Source organism: Dermacentor silvarum, chromosome 2 (genome assembly GCF_013339745.2).
Source record: "Dermacentor silvarum isolate Dsil-2018 chromosome 2, BIME_Dsil_1.4, whole genome shotgun sequence".
Taxonomy (NCBI): Eukaryota; Metazoa; Arthropoda; class Arachnida; order Ixodida; family Ixodidae; genus Dermacentor; species Dermacentor silvarum.
Window position 1 is genome coordinate 59,778,291 of NC_051155.1, and position 14,798 is coordinate 59,793,088.

At 43.3% G+C, this 14,798-nt stretch overlaps 1 protein-coding gene across 1 annotated transcript; it reads right to left on the reverse strand.

Moving 5' to 3' along the window:
• Positions 1 to 1,387: 1,387 nt before the first annotated feature.
• On the reverse strand, positions 1,388 to 14,146 carry LOC125943021 (uncharacterized). Its single transcript, XM_049661354.1, has 5 exons — positions 13,859 to 14,146; positions 12,692 to 12,852; positions 4,647 to 4,738; positions 2,420 to 2,512; positions 1,388 to 1,635 (listed from the first exon to the last, which is right to left on the reverse strand). Exons 1-5 carry the CDS (start codon positions 13,979 to 13,981, stop codon positions 1,460 to 1,462), a joined length of 645 nt encoding a protein of 214 aa, XP_049517311.1. The 5' UTR covers positions 13,982 to 14,146; the 3' UTR covers positions 1,388 to 1,459.
• Between the last annotated feature and the right edge of the window lie 652 nt (positions 14,147 to 14,798).

The following is a 14,798-nucleotide window of genomic DNA, read 5'->3' on the forward strand; positions in this document are numbered from 1 at the left end:
AGCGCGAATGTTTGGCCCTTGTGTGGGCAGTAGCGAAATTCAGCCCCTATTTATGCGGCAGGCCTTTTTTTATTGTAACGGACCAACCCGCCCTCTGTTGGCTTTCGCCCTTCAAAGATTTCACAGGGAGGCTTGGACGATGGGCTTTGCGGCTACAGGAGTATTCCTACTCTGTGGTGTATAGGTCAGGTCGCCTACACAATGACGCCGACTGCTTGTCCCGTTACCCTGTAGACACGCCCGCCAACGCCGACACGGACGCTTCCGCGAGTGTTCTTTCCATTTCCCAGCTTTTGCACATGCCCACGAGCAACGCCATGACGCTACCTTGAGGACCCTCGTTGACCGAATGGAATCTGCTCCTATACTGATCCATTGTTACGGTGGTTCGTCCTCAACGACGGGATTGCCACAATTTTCACCCTGATGGTTCTCCCCTTCTCTTCGTCGTTCCCCAACACCTCCACTCAACTGTGCTTCAGGAGTTTCATGACGCCCCTACTGCCAGGCACCTTGGGGTTGCTCGCACTTACGACCGCTTGCGCCTCCGCTTCTACTGGCCCGGCCTCGCAAGCTCCGTACGGCGATACGTAGCTGCTTGCATGCCCTGTCAACATCGGTAAAAGCCAGCAATGCTTCCTGCCGGGTACTTACAGCCGATCAGCATTCCAACTGAGCTATTGTTCCGCATATAGAGGGATGTTCCTAAAATATAGTGTTGAAGTCGGCGTGGCTTCTCCATTCCAATATATGTAGACGACGCTTGCATTTGGACTAGGGACAGTCGCTCCCGGAATACAATAAACCTTACAAGAGGGTCTTAACGAAGCCTGTTGTTTCCTACGGGTATGGGGCACCATCTTGTCTGCAGAAAATTCATGTACCGCACAACTCACATTAAAAGAACTTAAAAGAGTTTAAAAATTTATCTTAATTTTCAGCCGTTCGAAAGAGTAAAAATCCGTAACGTTTTTATTATTATCATTAATAGGCGCTTTGTATGGACCCAACACTTGCAAACTTCGCAGAGAAAAGGGTCAAGTGTGTCTACGTACGTCAGCGTTGACCGCAAATCAGGAGTAAGCGTACACGTTTATATTTGAACGATATAATGTAAAAGAATATTTCATTAGCGTCCTTTATTTTCACGAATAAAGACGTTCACATGAGCCTTATAACAAATTCCCTCGAACCCAGATGCATTACATTCGTTCCTTACCTAACGGAAGAGTTCCTTTTCCTAGGACGGGTGAAAGGAGCATTGAGAATACACTTGGCCTTCTCCATGCACCCTTCGCGGTAACGAATCATGAAGGGCTCCACACGTAAGATTAGGAAGTGGCCCAAAGAAAGGAAGCTTTCAGAATTCGGCACTTAAGTGCCAGAATTGCATAATGCTCTATTTATTATTATTATTTTTGCTTTGAGTCAGTTAGTGGCACAAATTAAGTGATTTACTTCATGTTGGCAGTGGCTCTGTGTTCTCAGGCAATTTGTAGGTTGTTTTGGGACAATGGCTCCAATCGTAGACCCATTTTTTGTTGGTTCCAGCGCAAGCTTCGTAGATAAAGGTACAGACGTAAGGAATTGTTTTATATTTTCTAAGATAGTAAGTACGAACCCAGACCTGGTAGCCTGCGAAGAAGAAATGTCAAATCTTGGTCATAATATCAAGGCACAGGGTGAATATTTTGATGATCAGTACGAAAGTTCACTACATGAGGAAGACATGACATGCCGGGTCATGCAGGCAGTCCCGGCAGAAGATTAGCTTAACGCAGTCTGAAGCAGTTCCTTGCATTATGATAATAAATAAATTTTAAAATTAAATTCTGCGGCTTACCACTCTAAAGTTATCACTGTTAAAAAGTATATTCGCCATATGGGATTGGTCCATCGACCTTGTTTAATAAACTAAAACTTTTTAGCCTCTATGCGACAAAATTTTAGCACCATGGAGGATATTCCAGAGGTATTTTGATATTTGCACTCGTTTAAATAAACGCGTGTAGGAGCCGAGCGCTAATAGCAGCTCGTCGCAGTAGTTTAGTTAGGGTAATCAAGACTAAGGGTCAGTAGAGTCCAGAGGCTTTTGTGCTATAAAACTACCTCAGTACTACAAGTACATCTACAACTTTCTGAAACGCTGAGTTCATTGTTTGCAATAAGCTTAATGACACAGTCGCCTAGATCCGCATTTTTACAAGCGTGATAAATTTACTCCTTATGGCGAAGAATTATAAAGCGTATATTTATTAATGAAGCATAGGAGTGCTTGCTTTATTGTAATGCCGTGCTTATGCATAAGCTATTGTTGTGGAGACAGTAGGAATACGCAGTGCGTAAAATTATTCGTCACTTGACACTATCCAGCTAAGTGATCATTATCAATTACGAATAAAATAATTAAGCGTCTTACCGAGTAACTCCGATTCCAATACGATGCACTTGTCATAAGCGAAAATTACTTGACTGACAGAAAACATTTTGGTGTAGTCAATCTTGGAAATCGCTAAAAAGTGGAAAGAAGTTAAGACTGCCTTAATAGTTTGTGATCAACGCTAGAACAGAGCACCATACATTTCATATTCGAAAACATAGATATTATTGTATCGTATTATCTATGAAGGATTATTTATGTCTCCACAGATTGGATCCACGTCTGCAACTCCGTCTTCCACTAGAGGTACCACGAGCGGAAGCAACATTTCTGTGCTGCATGTGGCTCGGCAGGACATTCACGAACGTCTATTCTTTCCACATTCGAATGGCCGACAGCCCGGCTTGCGACAACTGTGGCTGCGAGGAGACGCTCAAGTAGCTCCTCTGTGACTGTCCCCATTACAGTGTGGCAAGAAAACTGCTCGCGACCGCGCTCGAAAAACTGGACGATGGCACCTTGATGCAGGAAAACGTTCTAGGACACTGGTCCAAACGGGTTTAGGCACTCAAGGCCTTAAATGCTCTGCTCATGTTCTTAAGCAGCTGTGAATTACACGACCGACTTTGAAAGTTGTAGCGCTTGCATCGCGTTATTGTGCGCGTTTTTTCTCCCTTTATTTTTTTATTCCTTCGATCACCCTTTAATACCCTTTCCTCCTCCCAGCACAGGGTAGCCAGGTACTTACACTAGCTAACCTCCCTGTCTTTCCCTATCTTTTTTCTCCTCATATTCCTTATGCTAGACGAAACATTCCGTCTCTCATAAGCAGGATGAGAAAAGAAACACAAGTTACACAACACCGCTCTTACAGAGTGGTTGAAAAACATTATACATTTAGTACCATTGCTTTCTTCTGTTTCATCGATATCATATACAAATATTGATATAACAAAGCATGGGTCCTGGTTTCGCATATGCTGAGGGTGTGTAGTATGGCAAATAATAATATTGTACGCTGGTTACATTTGCACTAATTCGGCGTTCACCTCGTCTCATAAGTAATTCCCAGACTCTATTTGGTCAGTCATATTCACATTTTATACCAAGCTGCATCCAAACCAAACGGCGCTTTTACATAGCCCCGTATGCAAATCGTATCATTCACAATGCTCTTCCATGTGCTTGCATAAACAATACCGTCACGTTTGCCTCAGGTCAGTGCACGTAAAAAAAAGAAACAAGAAAGGCAAGAAATAATTATGTAGCTGCAATGACCCACCAACTGGTGAGCCAGCATATGAAAACACCTTTGCATTGTTTCACAGCAAAACTACTGTGGTGACTTGACCTTGTCGGGAACGTCCGCTTCGAAAAGTGCGGCAGAAGTCGATGAAAGTTATGTGTGATAACCATTAAAGCTAGCGCGATGAAATTCGCAGGACATATATCAGGTATGACATCGGTGTGTAGTGAACAAAGTAAAAGCGCGTTTCGTGAATACAGAAGCTTTGTTTCTCAATACTTGTACATGAAACTTCAGCGGTTCCACTCTTTCACAATTTCCTCAGCATTTCTGCTTTCTTTGAAACCACGTTGTACAAAATGCACGTAGAAGTGAGAATTCGCGGCCACCTTGCGTACCAGCCGTGCTTGCCCCATGCGAATATACGAATCCGAAACTTTAGTTAGATTGGTTAGAAGCTCATTGCTAAGAAGCCCAGCGCTTTAAGAAGCGAATTGAGTACCATCGCCAATTATATTGCTTAATGATGCGGAAGCGGCTAATAATTATTTCGTCGCAAAGAAAGCCGTAAGCGTTAGACGAAATCTTCACCGTTCGCATACATGATATGTTTAGAGTAAAATTCTATCCGATTGGTAACATGCAGCATTGAAATTGTGCCTCATAATGAGATCGTGGTTTTGACAAGTAAAACCAAAGAATTAATTGTTTTATTACAGGCAAGGCATGGTAAGTGTGAATTATGCCGGTGACGAGCCAAGAATCGGTGACCGCATACCTTTAGACGTTACGCAGCATAGATGATGCCACAGAATAATGTGACAAGAAGGATTATGTTACAACCTATCTCCCACTCATGCTGCATAGAATGAAATCAATTGTTAATTGTACAGGTATTACGTTATACGTATACGTTATACGTTGTACATGTATTACGTGTACAGGTATTATGTTGTACACAAGCTGAACGGTTGACTGCAAAAAATTCAGGTAAAAAGAAAATTAAAACGTTGTCCTTACATTTTCGGACGAAGTATGTTGCATTCAATGCGTTATCATAGACATAATATGGATCCGTTTTGATCGACCACACTGTGTCAGTTCCATGGTATCTAAAAAAATGCAATGTTTTTCTTAGTCAGTAGCTTCAAGAAACGCGCACGAGGACATTTACAGTTAGCAGTTACACAATTAGGTAGTAGTAGTAGCAGTAGCACTAGTAGTGGTAGCAGCAGCAGTAGTAGCAGTAGCAGTAGTAGTAGTAGTACCAGCAGCAGTAGTAGTAGCAGCAATAGCAGTAGCAGCGTTGATGAGGAACATTAACGAAACAAAAAGACAACGCACATGCGAAGGGAAGACTATGTGTGTCGTCGTTTTGTTGCGCTAATTTTATTAATCAGCAGTGCAAGACTAACTTGCCCAACAATTAATTATTCTAGTAATAGTCGTTGTTGATGTTGTACAATTACCATTGTTCTGGTAACCGCAAGGATGTTCCACATCCGCCAGTTTGGCCGTGAGCAACAATGGCTAAAGCTTCCAGGGGTAATATTCAAGAAAGTATGCCGATTCAACGCACATTTTCGAATCTGTGCGAAGCGAAGTTTTCATGAAGCGGTTAAATAAATCTTATAAGGGACATAAAGCACACACCATACGCGTGGCGCCCTCGTCGATAGGCGCTCACTGGGCGCTGTGTAAATGAACCAGCATCGTCCAAAAATATACCTCGGTTGAAGAAATGCGATTATAAATTAGCACTGCGTTTATAAATAAATATTACCCATTTGGGAACCTATTCGGCAGGATTAAGCTGCGTGGTAATAAAATTCATGAAACCATCGGCAATGATTGTTAATGTATGCGAATAGTTCGAACGAACAAACGAATGAACGAACGAACGAGCGAACGAACAAAAGTTTTTGTTGCCGAGCCCGACCACCGAGCAACTACGAAAACGCCTTCGCTTTAAAGCTCTACGTTCGGGGCAGTTTGATTGTCTCAACGGGTCACCCCCTTAAATTAACGAAATGCCCAGAAACTAGAACATTATTCAACGTTGCTGAAATTATCTGAATATATTACAAAGTGGGTCGTTTTCATATAATATCAAATCGGAATAGTTACCAACGTTCTGAGAACTGAGAATCCCATTGAACTGAGAAGCCCATTTACGAACGCAGCATCCAGCGAACACCCATCAAAAGAGGGTGCCAGGTGCATGGCCGCGCCTCACATGTCCCGCATTTCTGGGGATGCGTGCCTGCCGGGCAAATCAGCAAGACGCGATAACAACAATCACGCGATCCACGTGACGGTGGTTTTCACTGCCTCCGAGGTAGACAGACTTTTTTTCACGCCAATCTCCCGGATTGTGCGATCTCCAGGGTCAGCCGAATTACTAGGCAAGAATCCGACCTAATGGACGCACAAAATCCCGGGAAGGAAGCCACACAAAAATTGCGCGTTAGTGCAGGAATCAGGCGCTTGAAGACGTATATTTGTTGCAGTGAAGATCTATTTAGGTACCGCTTGTTGATTTATTGCGTATTTCCGTAGAGGACAGAGCCGGAAACCAGCTAATAGGCAGAGGAAGTACAGATGGGGCTACGTATATACCCACTGTGTATCCGGCCACACAGTAGCAGCAGCAGCCATGGTCAGAAACGTCCGGCAGTGTTTGAAAATAAAGCTTCGCAATCCAATTGCAATTTTTTTGTTATGGCATATTCGGATGGTCGTTTTCGAGCGCGCTAGAGCGCTCGCAAAATGCCGATCTTGAACAAATAATCGAAACGGGGCGCTCTGTCTACATTCAGATGAGTCTTTCTGATCGCCTGACTTTCTGATCACCCGATTTTCTGATCACCCATGATCACCCGACTTTCTGAGCACCCGTGTCACGTGCCCCCCCCCCCCCCCCCCCCCCTTTCCCATGGTTACACTTTCGTAAAGACTTAATACTACTTTAGAGTCTCACTTCATTCACGGCGACCACGATTATCATCGGTGACGGCGCTGGCTGCATCACCCGGATGTTCCCATAAGCTTACGATTCTTCTCTCTCACTGCTCCCAAAAGCAGCCGGCTGTTCAGCTGGGGCAAGAGATCTCCTACTTGAATCCAGAGGGTCTCCGCACTATGTACCCTCGCACGGTCGGTTTTCTGAGCCGATAGGTAATGTTTTTACAGCAGCCGAGGTAGCTGCCATTCCCGTAAGAAATAAAAAGAATAACTTAATTGTACCGCTATTTAACGCCCCCTTAACTCCGACTTGCAAACATTTTTGTTAGAACTATCGCACTTCTTAAATAATTTTACCAACCGCAATATTATTCTTGCAGGGGATTTTAACATTCATATTTCCGAAACCTGAATGAGCCGAGCTGCAGATTACCTCGACTTGCTGGAAATAGTATCGAACCTGTACTACACAGTTTTACTCGATAAAAAATACCTCGTACTAGGGTCTCAAGTTCGTGCATTGATCATATATTTATGAGCTGCTGCGCGTTTGAATGAGCAGCAGCGGTGATTCGCAAGAACGTTGCGGATCATATTTTACGGTGTTTTGTGTCCAAAAGACGACCGCAGAGGAAGGTGAATGTACAGTGGCGAGCACTGTTAGGGTGAACACCTGTTAGGGTGAACACGCGCGTTCGGTGCGAACGCGGGCAAAACGCCGAGGGCGTCGACAACAGTTCTGCGCGTTGCTGGTGCTGCTGCATGTGCAACTTTATACAGCTTATAAAACTACTATCCTTACTCCGTATAGCTCTCTACTAATTTGCTATCGCAATTGATGCTTCGCCTTTCGGGTGAAACTGCGACATTTTTAAAGATGATAGTCTTTCTTGGGGAACTTAAACGCTGAAAATTTGGTCTGTCTGTCTGTCTGTCTGTCTGTCTGTCTGTCTGTCTGTCTGTCTGTCTGTCTGTCTGTCTGTCTGTCTGTCTGTCTGTCTGTCTGTCTGTCTGTCTGTCTGTCTGTCTGTCTGTCTGTCTGTCTGTCTGTCTGTCTGTCTGTCTGTCTGTCTGTCTGTCTGTCTGTCTGTCTGTTTGTCTGTCTGTCACCCGATTCAGCCACCCGGCCAAAGTTGGACCACTTGCTTACCGCCCACACTACTTAAACTGGTACGGCTGTTCATACTTGTGAACGTTATCGATCACAAAGTAAATATTACGCATATCTGAGGCGCAACATCACTATAGGTAAGTATTAGGAGGTGTGTTCCTTTAATAGAAAATACATAGATACGTAACTCTGTAGACCCTAGTTTCTTAAGCTGCGCTGAAAATGCCATGCTATGCGCGCCGACGAACGACGTTCCCCGACTGCGCGCCGACGAGCGCCCTCTGCCATGGAGGAAGGAAACCCTCTGCACAAGCTCATGTTTCCCGATGTATTGCCAGATGGCGTCCATGTCTTACGCAGCGCCTCCTCAATTTTATCAATGCCAGCCAGATGCGGCCGATTCAACATAAAGGAAGCGCTGTCTGAGGCAGGGCAAAACATAAATGGCCGCTTGATGAAATAATGCGGTAAAATGAAATCTGTTCAAACAAATCTTCATGCCAGGACGGAAATGGTACGAGAACAGCATCACGGGTGGCCGCGGATCAGACCAGCACTCATGTAGTACGGCCGGCAGAAGACTATCGTCTTTCGACGACATTTGCAGCGAAGCACGCAGATACGCGGCAAATTTTTTCGCTGAATGGACAATTAGACACTTTCGCATCAAAATTAAGCTAAAGCTTAAATTCCGAATAGAAATGAATTACAATAGATATTTTGCAACTGCCTTACGAAAAACATAAACGATGGAATCTATGTAAATCAAATCCTTCTAATCTTGCTCCGAAAGAGCAGTATAACATAACACCTAACAAGCTCACGGCATAGCCGCAGGTGTGAAAACATTTTTCTCTGCTGAGTTTAACAAGTTTAACGTCAATATGAAAGTGGCAGGGGGGCTCTTGAGTGAACTAATCGCGGAAGGCCCCGAAAAATAATCTAGGTAATTTAATATCACTATCAAGTGAAATTCCTTTGGCTACGGCACGTTCATTTAACGGGATTATTATGCGGTCAATTGAAGATTTGAAACAGCATTCTCGGGTTAGTCTTGTAACCTACCATCGAAGAGCAATTGCAAATTCTACTTTTCTACTCACTACAGCTAAACGAGCCTCGTGCCTACGGGAACATTAAAATGAAAGATTATTTAATAATTAATCAAAATTAATCAAAATTGTACTGCTGCAAATTTTGAATGACTATTTAGAAACAGCTAACATATCTCAGAGATGGAAGATTTCTGTAATTAGGCCAATATAGACGTCAGGGGAGAAGTGCGACACGAAGAACTATCATGCCATAGCAAGATTGCCATAACTCTAAGTACTATATAATGGACAAAATAGTTCATAAAAGCATAGTATCCTTTTGAGAGCAATTTTCGGTCTTAAATGATACTTAGTAGGGCTTCCGGCGGAAGGTTGGAACGGTTGATCTCATTGAGGATTGATGTGATGTGATTAATAAGCGCATAGATAAAAACCAGGCAGTACTTGGCTTATTCATCGATGTGAAAAAAAAAGCTTTCGCCACTCTTGATGATACTATTATGCTACAAACATTTGAAAGTGTTGGGTTAAAAAGATAGTGCCTGCAGTTTTTTTTGCTAGGTATATTGTCGCTTTCAAACTCAAAATAAAGGAGGAATTCAGCAGTGACTTCACGCACATTACGTATGGTGTTCCGCAAGGTTCCATAATGGGATGTCTTTTGCTTAATATATATGTGAAAGACTTAGCTAATGTGAAGTTAAATGCAAAGCTTTTTCAGTACGCCGGTGATACGGCGGTTCTTATGCTTCTCGAGTCGCATAGTCCAGCTTTCACGTTATTACAAGCGCATGTTGAGGCGCTTTTTAATTGTCTATGGTACAAGGAAATATGCGTAAATAAAGCAGAAAACACGCTAGTATGTGTTAGAAATCCCTACAAAAGAGTTGAGTTCAAAATTACTATTATCCTTCATGGTCGCCCACGCACACGGCGTCAATGTTTCCCATTACCCTTCTACCCTACTTTTACATATTTGGGAATGTACTGAGATAAAAAAAGAAAATGTCCTGGTGCGCTCATTTAGGACAAGTATACTTGTCCTAAATGAGCGCACCAGGACATTTCTTCGAAGGCACGGACTTGGCCAACATCTGGTGACATACCCTTGCTAAGAACGTATGAGATGCCCAGGCGGTAAAATTGCCGGCTATAGCATGCCAGGCTTGCCCTGCCTACTGCAACACCTGCACCACGACCATCCTAAGATGCCATAAACCTATTACATCAAGAGACACACATAAAGACATAAAAAACAATGGCACTACTATTACTTTAATATTGCCACCAGGTCACGAGTACTCGCCACAGACTACTTAACCAGGTACGCCGAAACAAGGGCTCTACAACGCGGTGCGGCTGCCGATGTTGCCCAGTTTCTAATAGACCAGATCGTTCTTCGACGTGGAGCCCCGTCGTACGTGATCACTGACAGAGGCACAGCTTTCACCGCCCAGCTGATTGACGAAGTATTCAATCTAAGCTACACGAAGTATCGTAAGACCACTGCATATCATCCGCAGACAAACGGGTTGACAGAACGATTGAACAAAAACATCGCCGACATGTTATCCATATACGCAGATGTACAGCGCAAGACGTGAGATTAGGTTCTGGCAGAGTTGCGCACAACTCTGCCATCCAGGAGACAACGCGATTCACGCCGTTTCGTCTTGTCTATGGACGTGAGGTTCAGACCATGCTGAATGCTATGCTTCCACACGATTACGACGCGCTGCTCACCCCTGACGCTGAGCAATTTACGCAGTACGCCGAAGAAGCTCGCCAATTGGCACGCCTACACATCACGCAGCAGCAGAGCATAGATGCACGCCGCTACAATCTTCGCCATCGCCAAGTGGAATACCACCCGGGTGATCAAGTTTGGGTGTGGACGCCGGTGCGTCGCCAGGGGTTGTCAGAGAAACTGCTCAGTCGCTACTTTGGACCCTACAAAGTGCTGTGTCGCGTTAGTGACGTGAACTACGAGGTTCTCCCACATAGTGCCATATCGCCCCAGCGTCGAAGGAACCACTCGGAGATTGTGCACGTTGTACGACTCAAACCTTATTTCGCGCGATAGTGCGACAGCTTCTCAACTTTATGCCATACTTTATTTTTCTCTCCCTCACCCCCCACTTGGGCATACTGTCTGTTCGTTCCCTCTTTTTTTTCTTCCTCTACCTACGTCCACTAGCCTAGCATCGGGACGATGCCTGTTTTTTTTTTTTTTTTTCTTTTTTTTTTCACAGATGCCACCAGGTCACGAGGTGCGGCGAGCGCGAGCCAGTATTTAGGCAGGGAGAGAAGAAGAAGTTTTGTTTTGGGGTCAGCCATCTTCTTGGCTAGTGCTCGTCTCTGCCGGTGCAGTACTTGTCATAAAGACCTTCTGTAGCACGTGACAATATTATCATTGTTGTAGTAACCACAACGATGTTCCACATCCGTCACTTGGACCGTAAGCGGCGCCGGCTAACACTCCCAGCGTTAATCTTCGTACAAATGCAGAAACACTCAAAAAAAGTGTACGGGAGAGTGGCCTCTGTGGTAGACTAATTGCACCACACGTGTAATGCGGAAGATCTCACCTTCAGCAAGTTATCGTTTCGTACACTTTCGATTTCCTTTTACTTTATTATTTCTAGAAGTTAACTAAACATAGCGAATAATTTTCTGTATTCTTTTTATTGGCTTTGTTGTCTCTCATCGTATGTTTGTGGCGAAGAAAAATCGAGCCCATCGGATAGCCTTATTCTTCTTGCTATTTCCAAATATGTTCATAAACAGAGGCTTATCGGGTGTGAGATAAATGCCCAGAGAAGAATTTAAAAGTCACACTGCGAAATGGTCTCATTGCTTTATCTATGTGTATTGAGGTATGCAACATCGATCTGCACATAGCAGTATTGATTTTACCCACAAGGCTTTGATGTTACTGTGGGTTTCATGTGGGCCAAGAGAAGTAGACTTCACAGGCAGCTGGGGTCACGGTTGCAGAAATATTATGGATGATAGAAAGATACGGTATCAACTCATTATAGGATTGTGGCATCTACAGACCAAAACCGTCTCTATGAAGGTATTGGATATGAAAAATTTGTTACGTAGTGGAAAATGCAGTGAGGTAACTGTGCTGCTTTCCGTGTACTTTCTATTGTATCAGCAGTCGTATGAACAAGTACTTTGAAATCAAGTTTCTTTAGTTATGTACCGGTACGGATGCATAGTATTCTGAACGGAATTGTATATTAGCTTATTTAACGAATTCAGATACTTCACAGGCGTTAGGTTTTAGTGTGGCGTAAGAGAGGAAATAAATATAAAGTTTATTCCTCATTGGTGAAACAGTTATTAGCCTACATCTATTTTCAATGCTCACTAGTCGTCATTATAGAAAACGTTCTATAGTGGCAAAGAAACTTCTTCTTTCTGGGGTTTTACGTGCTAAAACCAGTTATGATAATGAGGCACGCCATAGTGGAGGGCTCCGGATTAATTTTGACCACCTGGGGTTCTTTAACGTGCCCTACACCACAAGCGCACGGACGTTTTTGCATTGCTCCTCCATCGAAATGCGTCTGCCGCGTGCTCAGCACCACAACGCCTTAGCTAACTGAGCAACCGCGGCGGGTGGCAAATAAATGGGAAGATAGTGAAAAGCAACAGTGAAGCATTGTACAAATACATGTGGCAATAATGAATATTGCCACAATAACATAAACTTGGTAGAACAGTGATCGCAAAATACATAGCAAAAACTTGCAGTGTGCACGTGATAACAAGTTGCAACAACATGGCACGGACGGTTTGCATTTATAACAAAGTAACAAGCAACAAAAGTTATTAGAACATTATGTACAATTTTATCATCCCTAAAAACAATTGCATAAATACAAAAAATTATCTCCATACCAAATACTACTTAATTTGCTTACATGGTAGTTTCATTCGGCGAATAGTGAAATTTTACATTCTTGAGATACTTTTGACCAGCTTTGTCATTAGACGTCGTTGTGCACAAGCATTTGTACATGGAGGGAAGGCTCCCGTTTGAGTAGAACATCAAGTGATATTTAGGGTGATCACGGTTGATTAACTGAAGGGAAAAAATAATGAAAACAATTTCAGTCTTCAAAAAAATACAAAATGTTGTGATCATGATGTGCAATGTTGTAATATTTGTACAATGAAGAATTGTCTTAATATTTGACGGACTGTACTGAGAGAGCCTTCTTCGGGCCCCAGCAATCATAAGTGCTAGCTGCAATCAATTACATTTTTGAATGAAGCAAGCGTAATTGTAATTGTTACTGTTTTTCTGTGACGTGTACAACTCTGGTCGTCACACAACTAGCAGTCAGCACAAAAAAGAATAAGGGCGAACCCAGATTTGAGGTCAATGCTGATAGTACTCTCCAGAGCAAGCTAGTTTTGTGTGGTCACAGCGCAAAGGCAATGCAGCGGTGTCTGAAGTGGTCGAACGCGAAAGAGAATCTTAACAGCAGTTTAATGATCCGTGTTGGCACTGTCAGTGACTTGGAAATCATCAAGTAACACCAGAAGGTGAAGTTGTGACTTGAAACCTTGAACGATTTATGTTCGAGATTTTAATGTAAAGCTGAGTCTTAACCACGGCACGATAAGTAGTCAATATAAGCAATTCGGAAGATAATATCGAAACGACATTCTCTTTAATAACTAGACGCGTATAAAGAGCTGCCAATGCCTGTAGATGGCACCATCTAATCCTTTTGACCGACATCAGTGGCTGAAGCCTGTGCCAAAGTGGGTGTATTATCTGAGAAAATATTGCAATTTTGCTTTCATGAGGCTGTATTTTTACGCAAGAAAGAAAAAGGAATGTGGTGCGTTGGCCAAGTCACATTGATCATTGGTTTCCATACCCAAACGATGAGATGAAATATTATGATGACCCCCATTTTTTCTCACATTTTGCTATTTGCGCTTGCTGACGAACTATCGTCTTACGGATCCCAATATAATGTCTATCACGTCGAAAAGGTGAAATATAAAGTAGTCATAAAATATTAAAGACCGAGTGGCCGCTTATATGAACAAACAGAAAAGAAAACACAACATACCTTCCAGGAATCCGGATTAAACCCAAGGCGTTTAGCAATGTGCTTTGCATCACATTTCTGTCCTTCGTAGGCCCAGCACGTGCCTAACGTGAGGGTGAGCAGGAGAGTTTGTACAGTTGGCATCACTCAAAGTTTCATCTAAGCCACGTAACTTCAGGAAAATGGAGAAGCTTTAACTATCTTGCTTCCACTCCCGTAAAGGACTATCAACTGCAACGACGCTAAATTTGGCTAGCGTGTTATCACCTAACTTCTCGATCTACTAAAAGCCCTATTAAGCGCCTGTTGTCAGCTTGCACCGCTTGTTTGCGCTGATGCGCCGCTGTCCTATACCACGGCGCTATGCACAATGACATTTCGCGCATGACAGCTAGGCCATCCATAGTTTCTGTGATGTCGACAGAAAGTGCAAGCGATGAGGCAGAGAATTACGGTTCGTCAAGAGAGAGAGAGAGAAAAGTAATCGCCATTGATTTTATTCGCAATTTCACCCTAAAATATGGTTTGTGAGCATAGGTATACAGTCACTTGATACCTCGTGAGCTATAAGTTATAGGTTTCCTTAACAGTACCTTTCGCGAATCAGAAAAAAGAAATGCTTAAACCACGCGCTGTGCCAAGGGAAGCACTAGCTTCACGTCTTTCCATCACCTATGTATTCTATTTCGCATGGGTATTTGATACAGCCACATGTGCTTTTTGTGCTGGCAGCCTTATTTTTGTTTCTTGCTGGCTTTAAAAAAGTTGCCACGTCGGTTTTCTTGACACGGTGTTCATTCGACATATTTTTGTAGTTGTGAGAAGCGGCAACGTTTTTATGTCGATGTGCGTTTTAACTTCCCGACATTTTATTCTCCAATGAGTCATTTGTCTGCGCTTGGTGTCAGTAAGTAAGAGGGCTGCAGTTATTCTAATAAAAATATACGCACATCCATAGGGA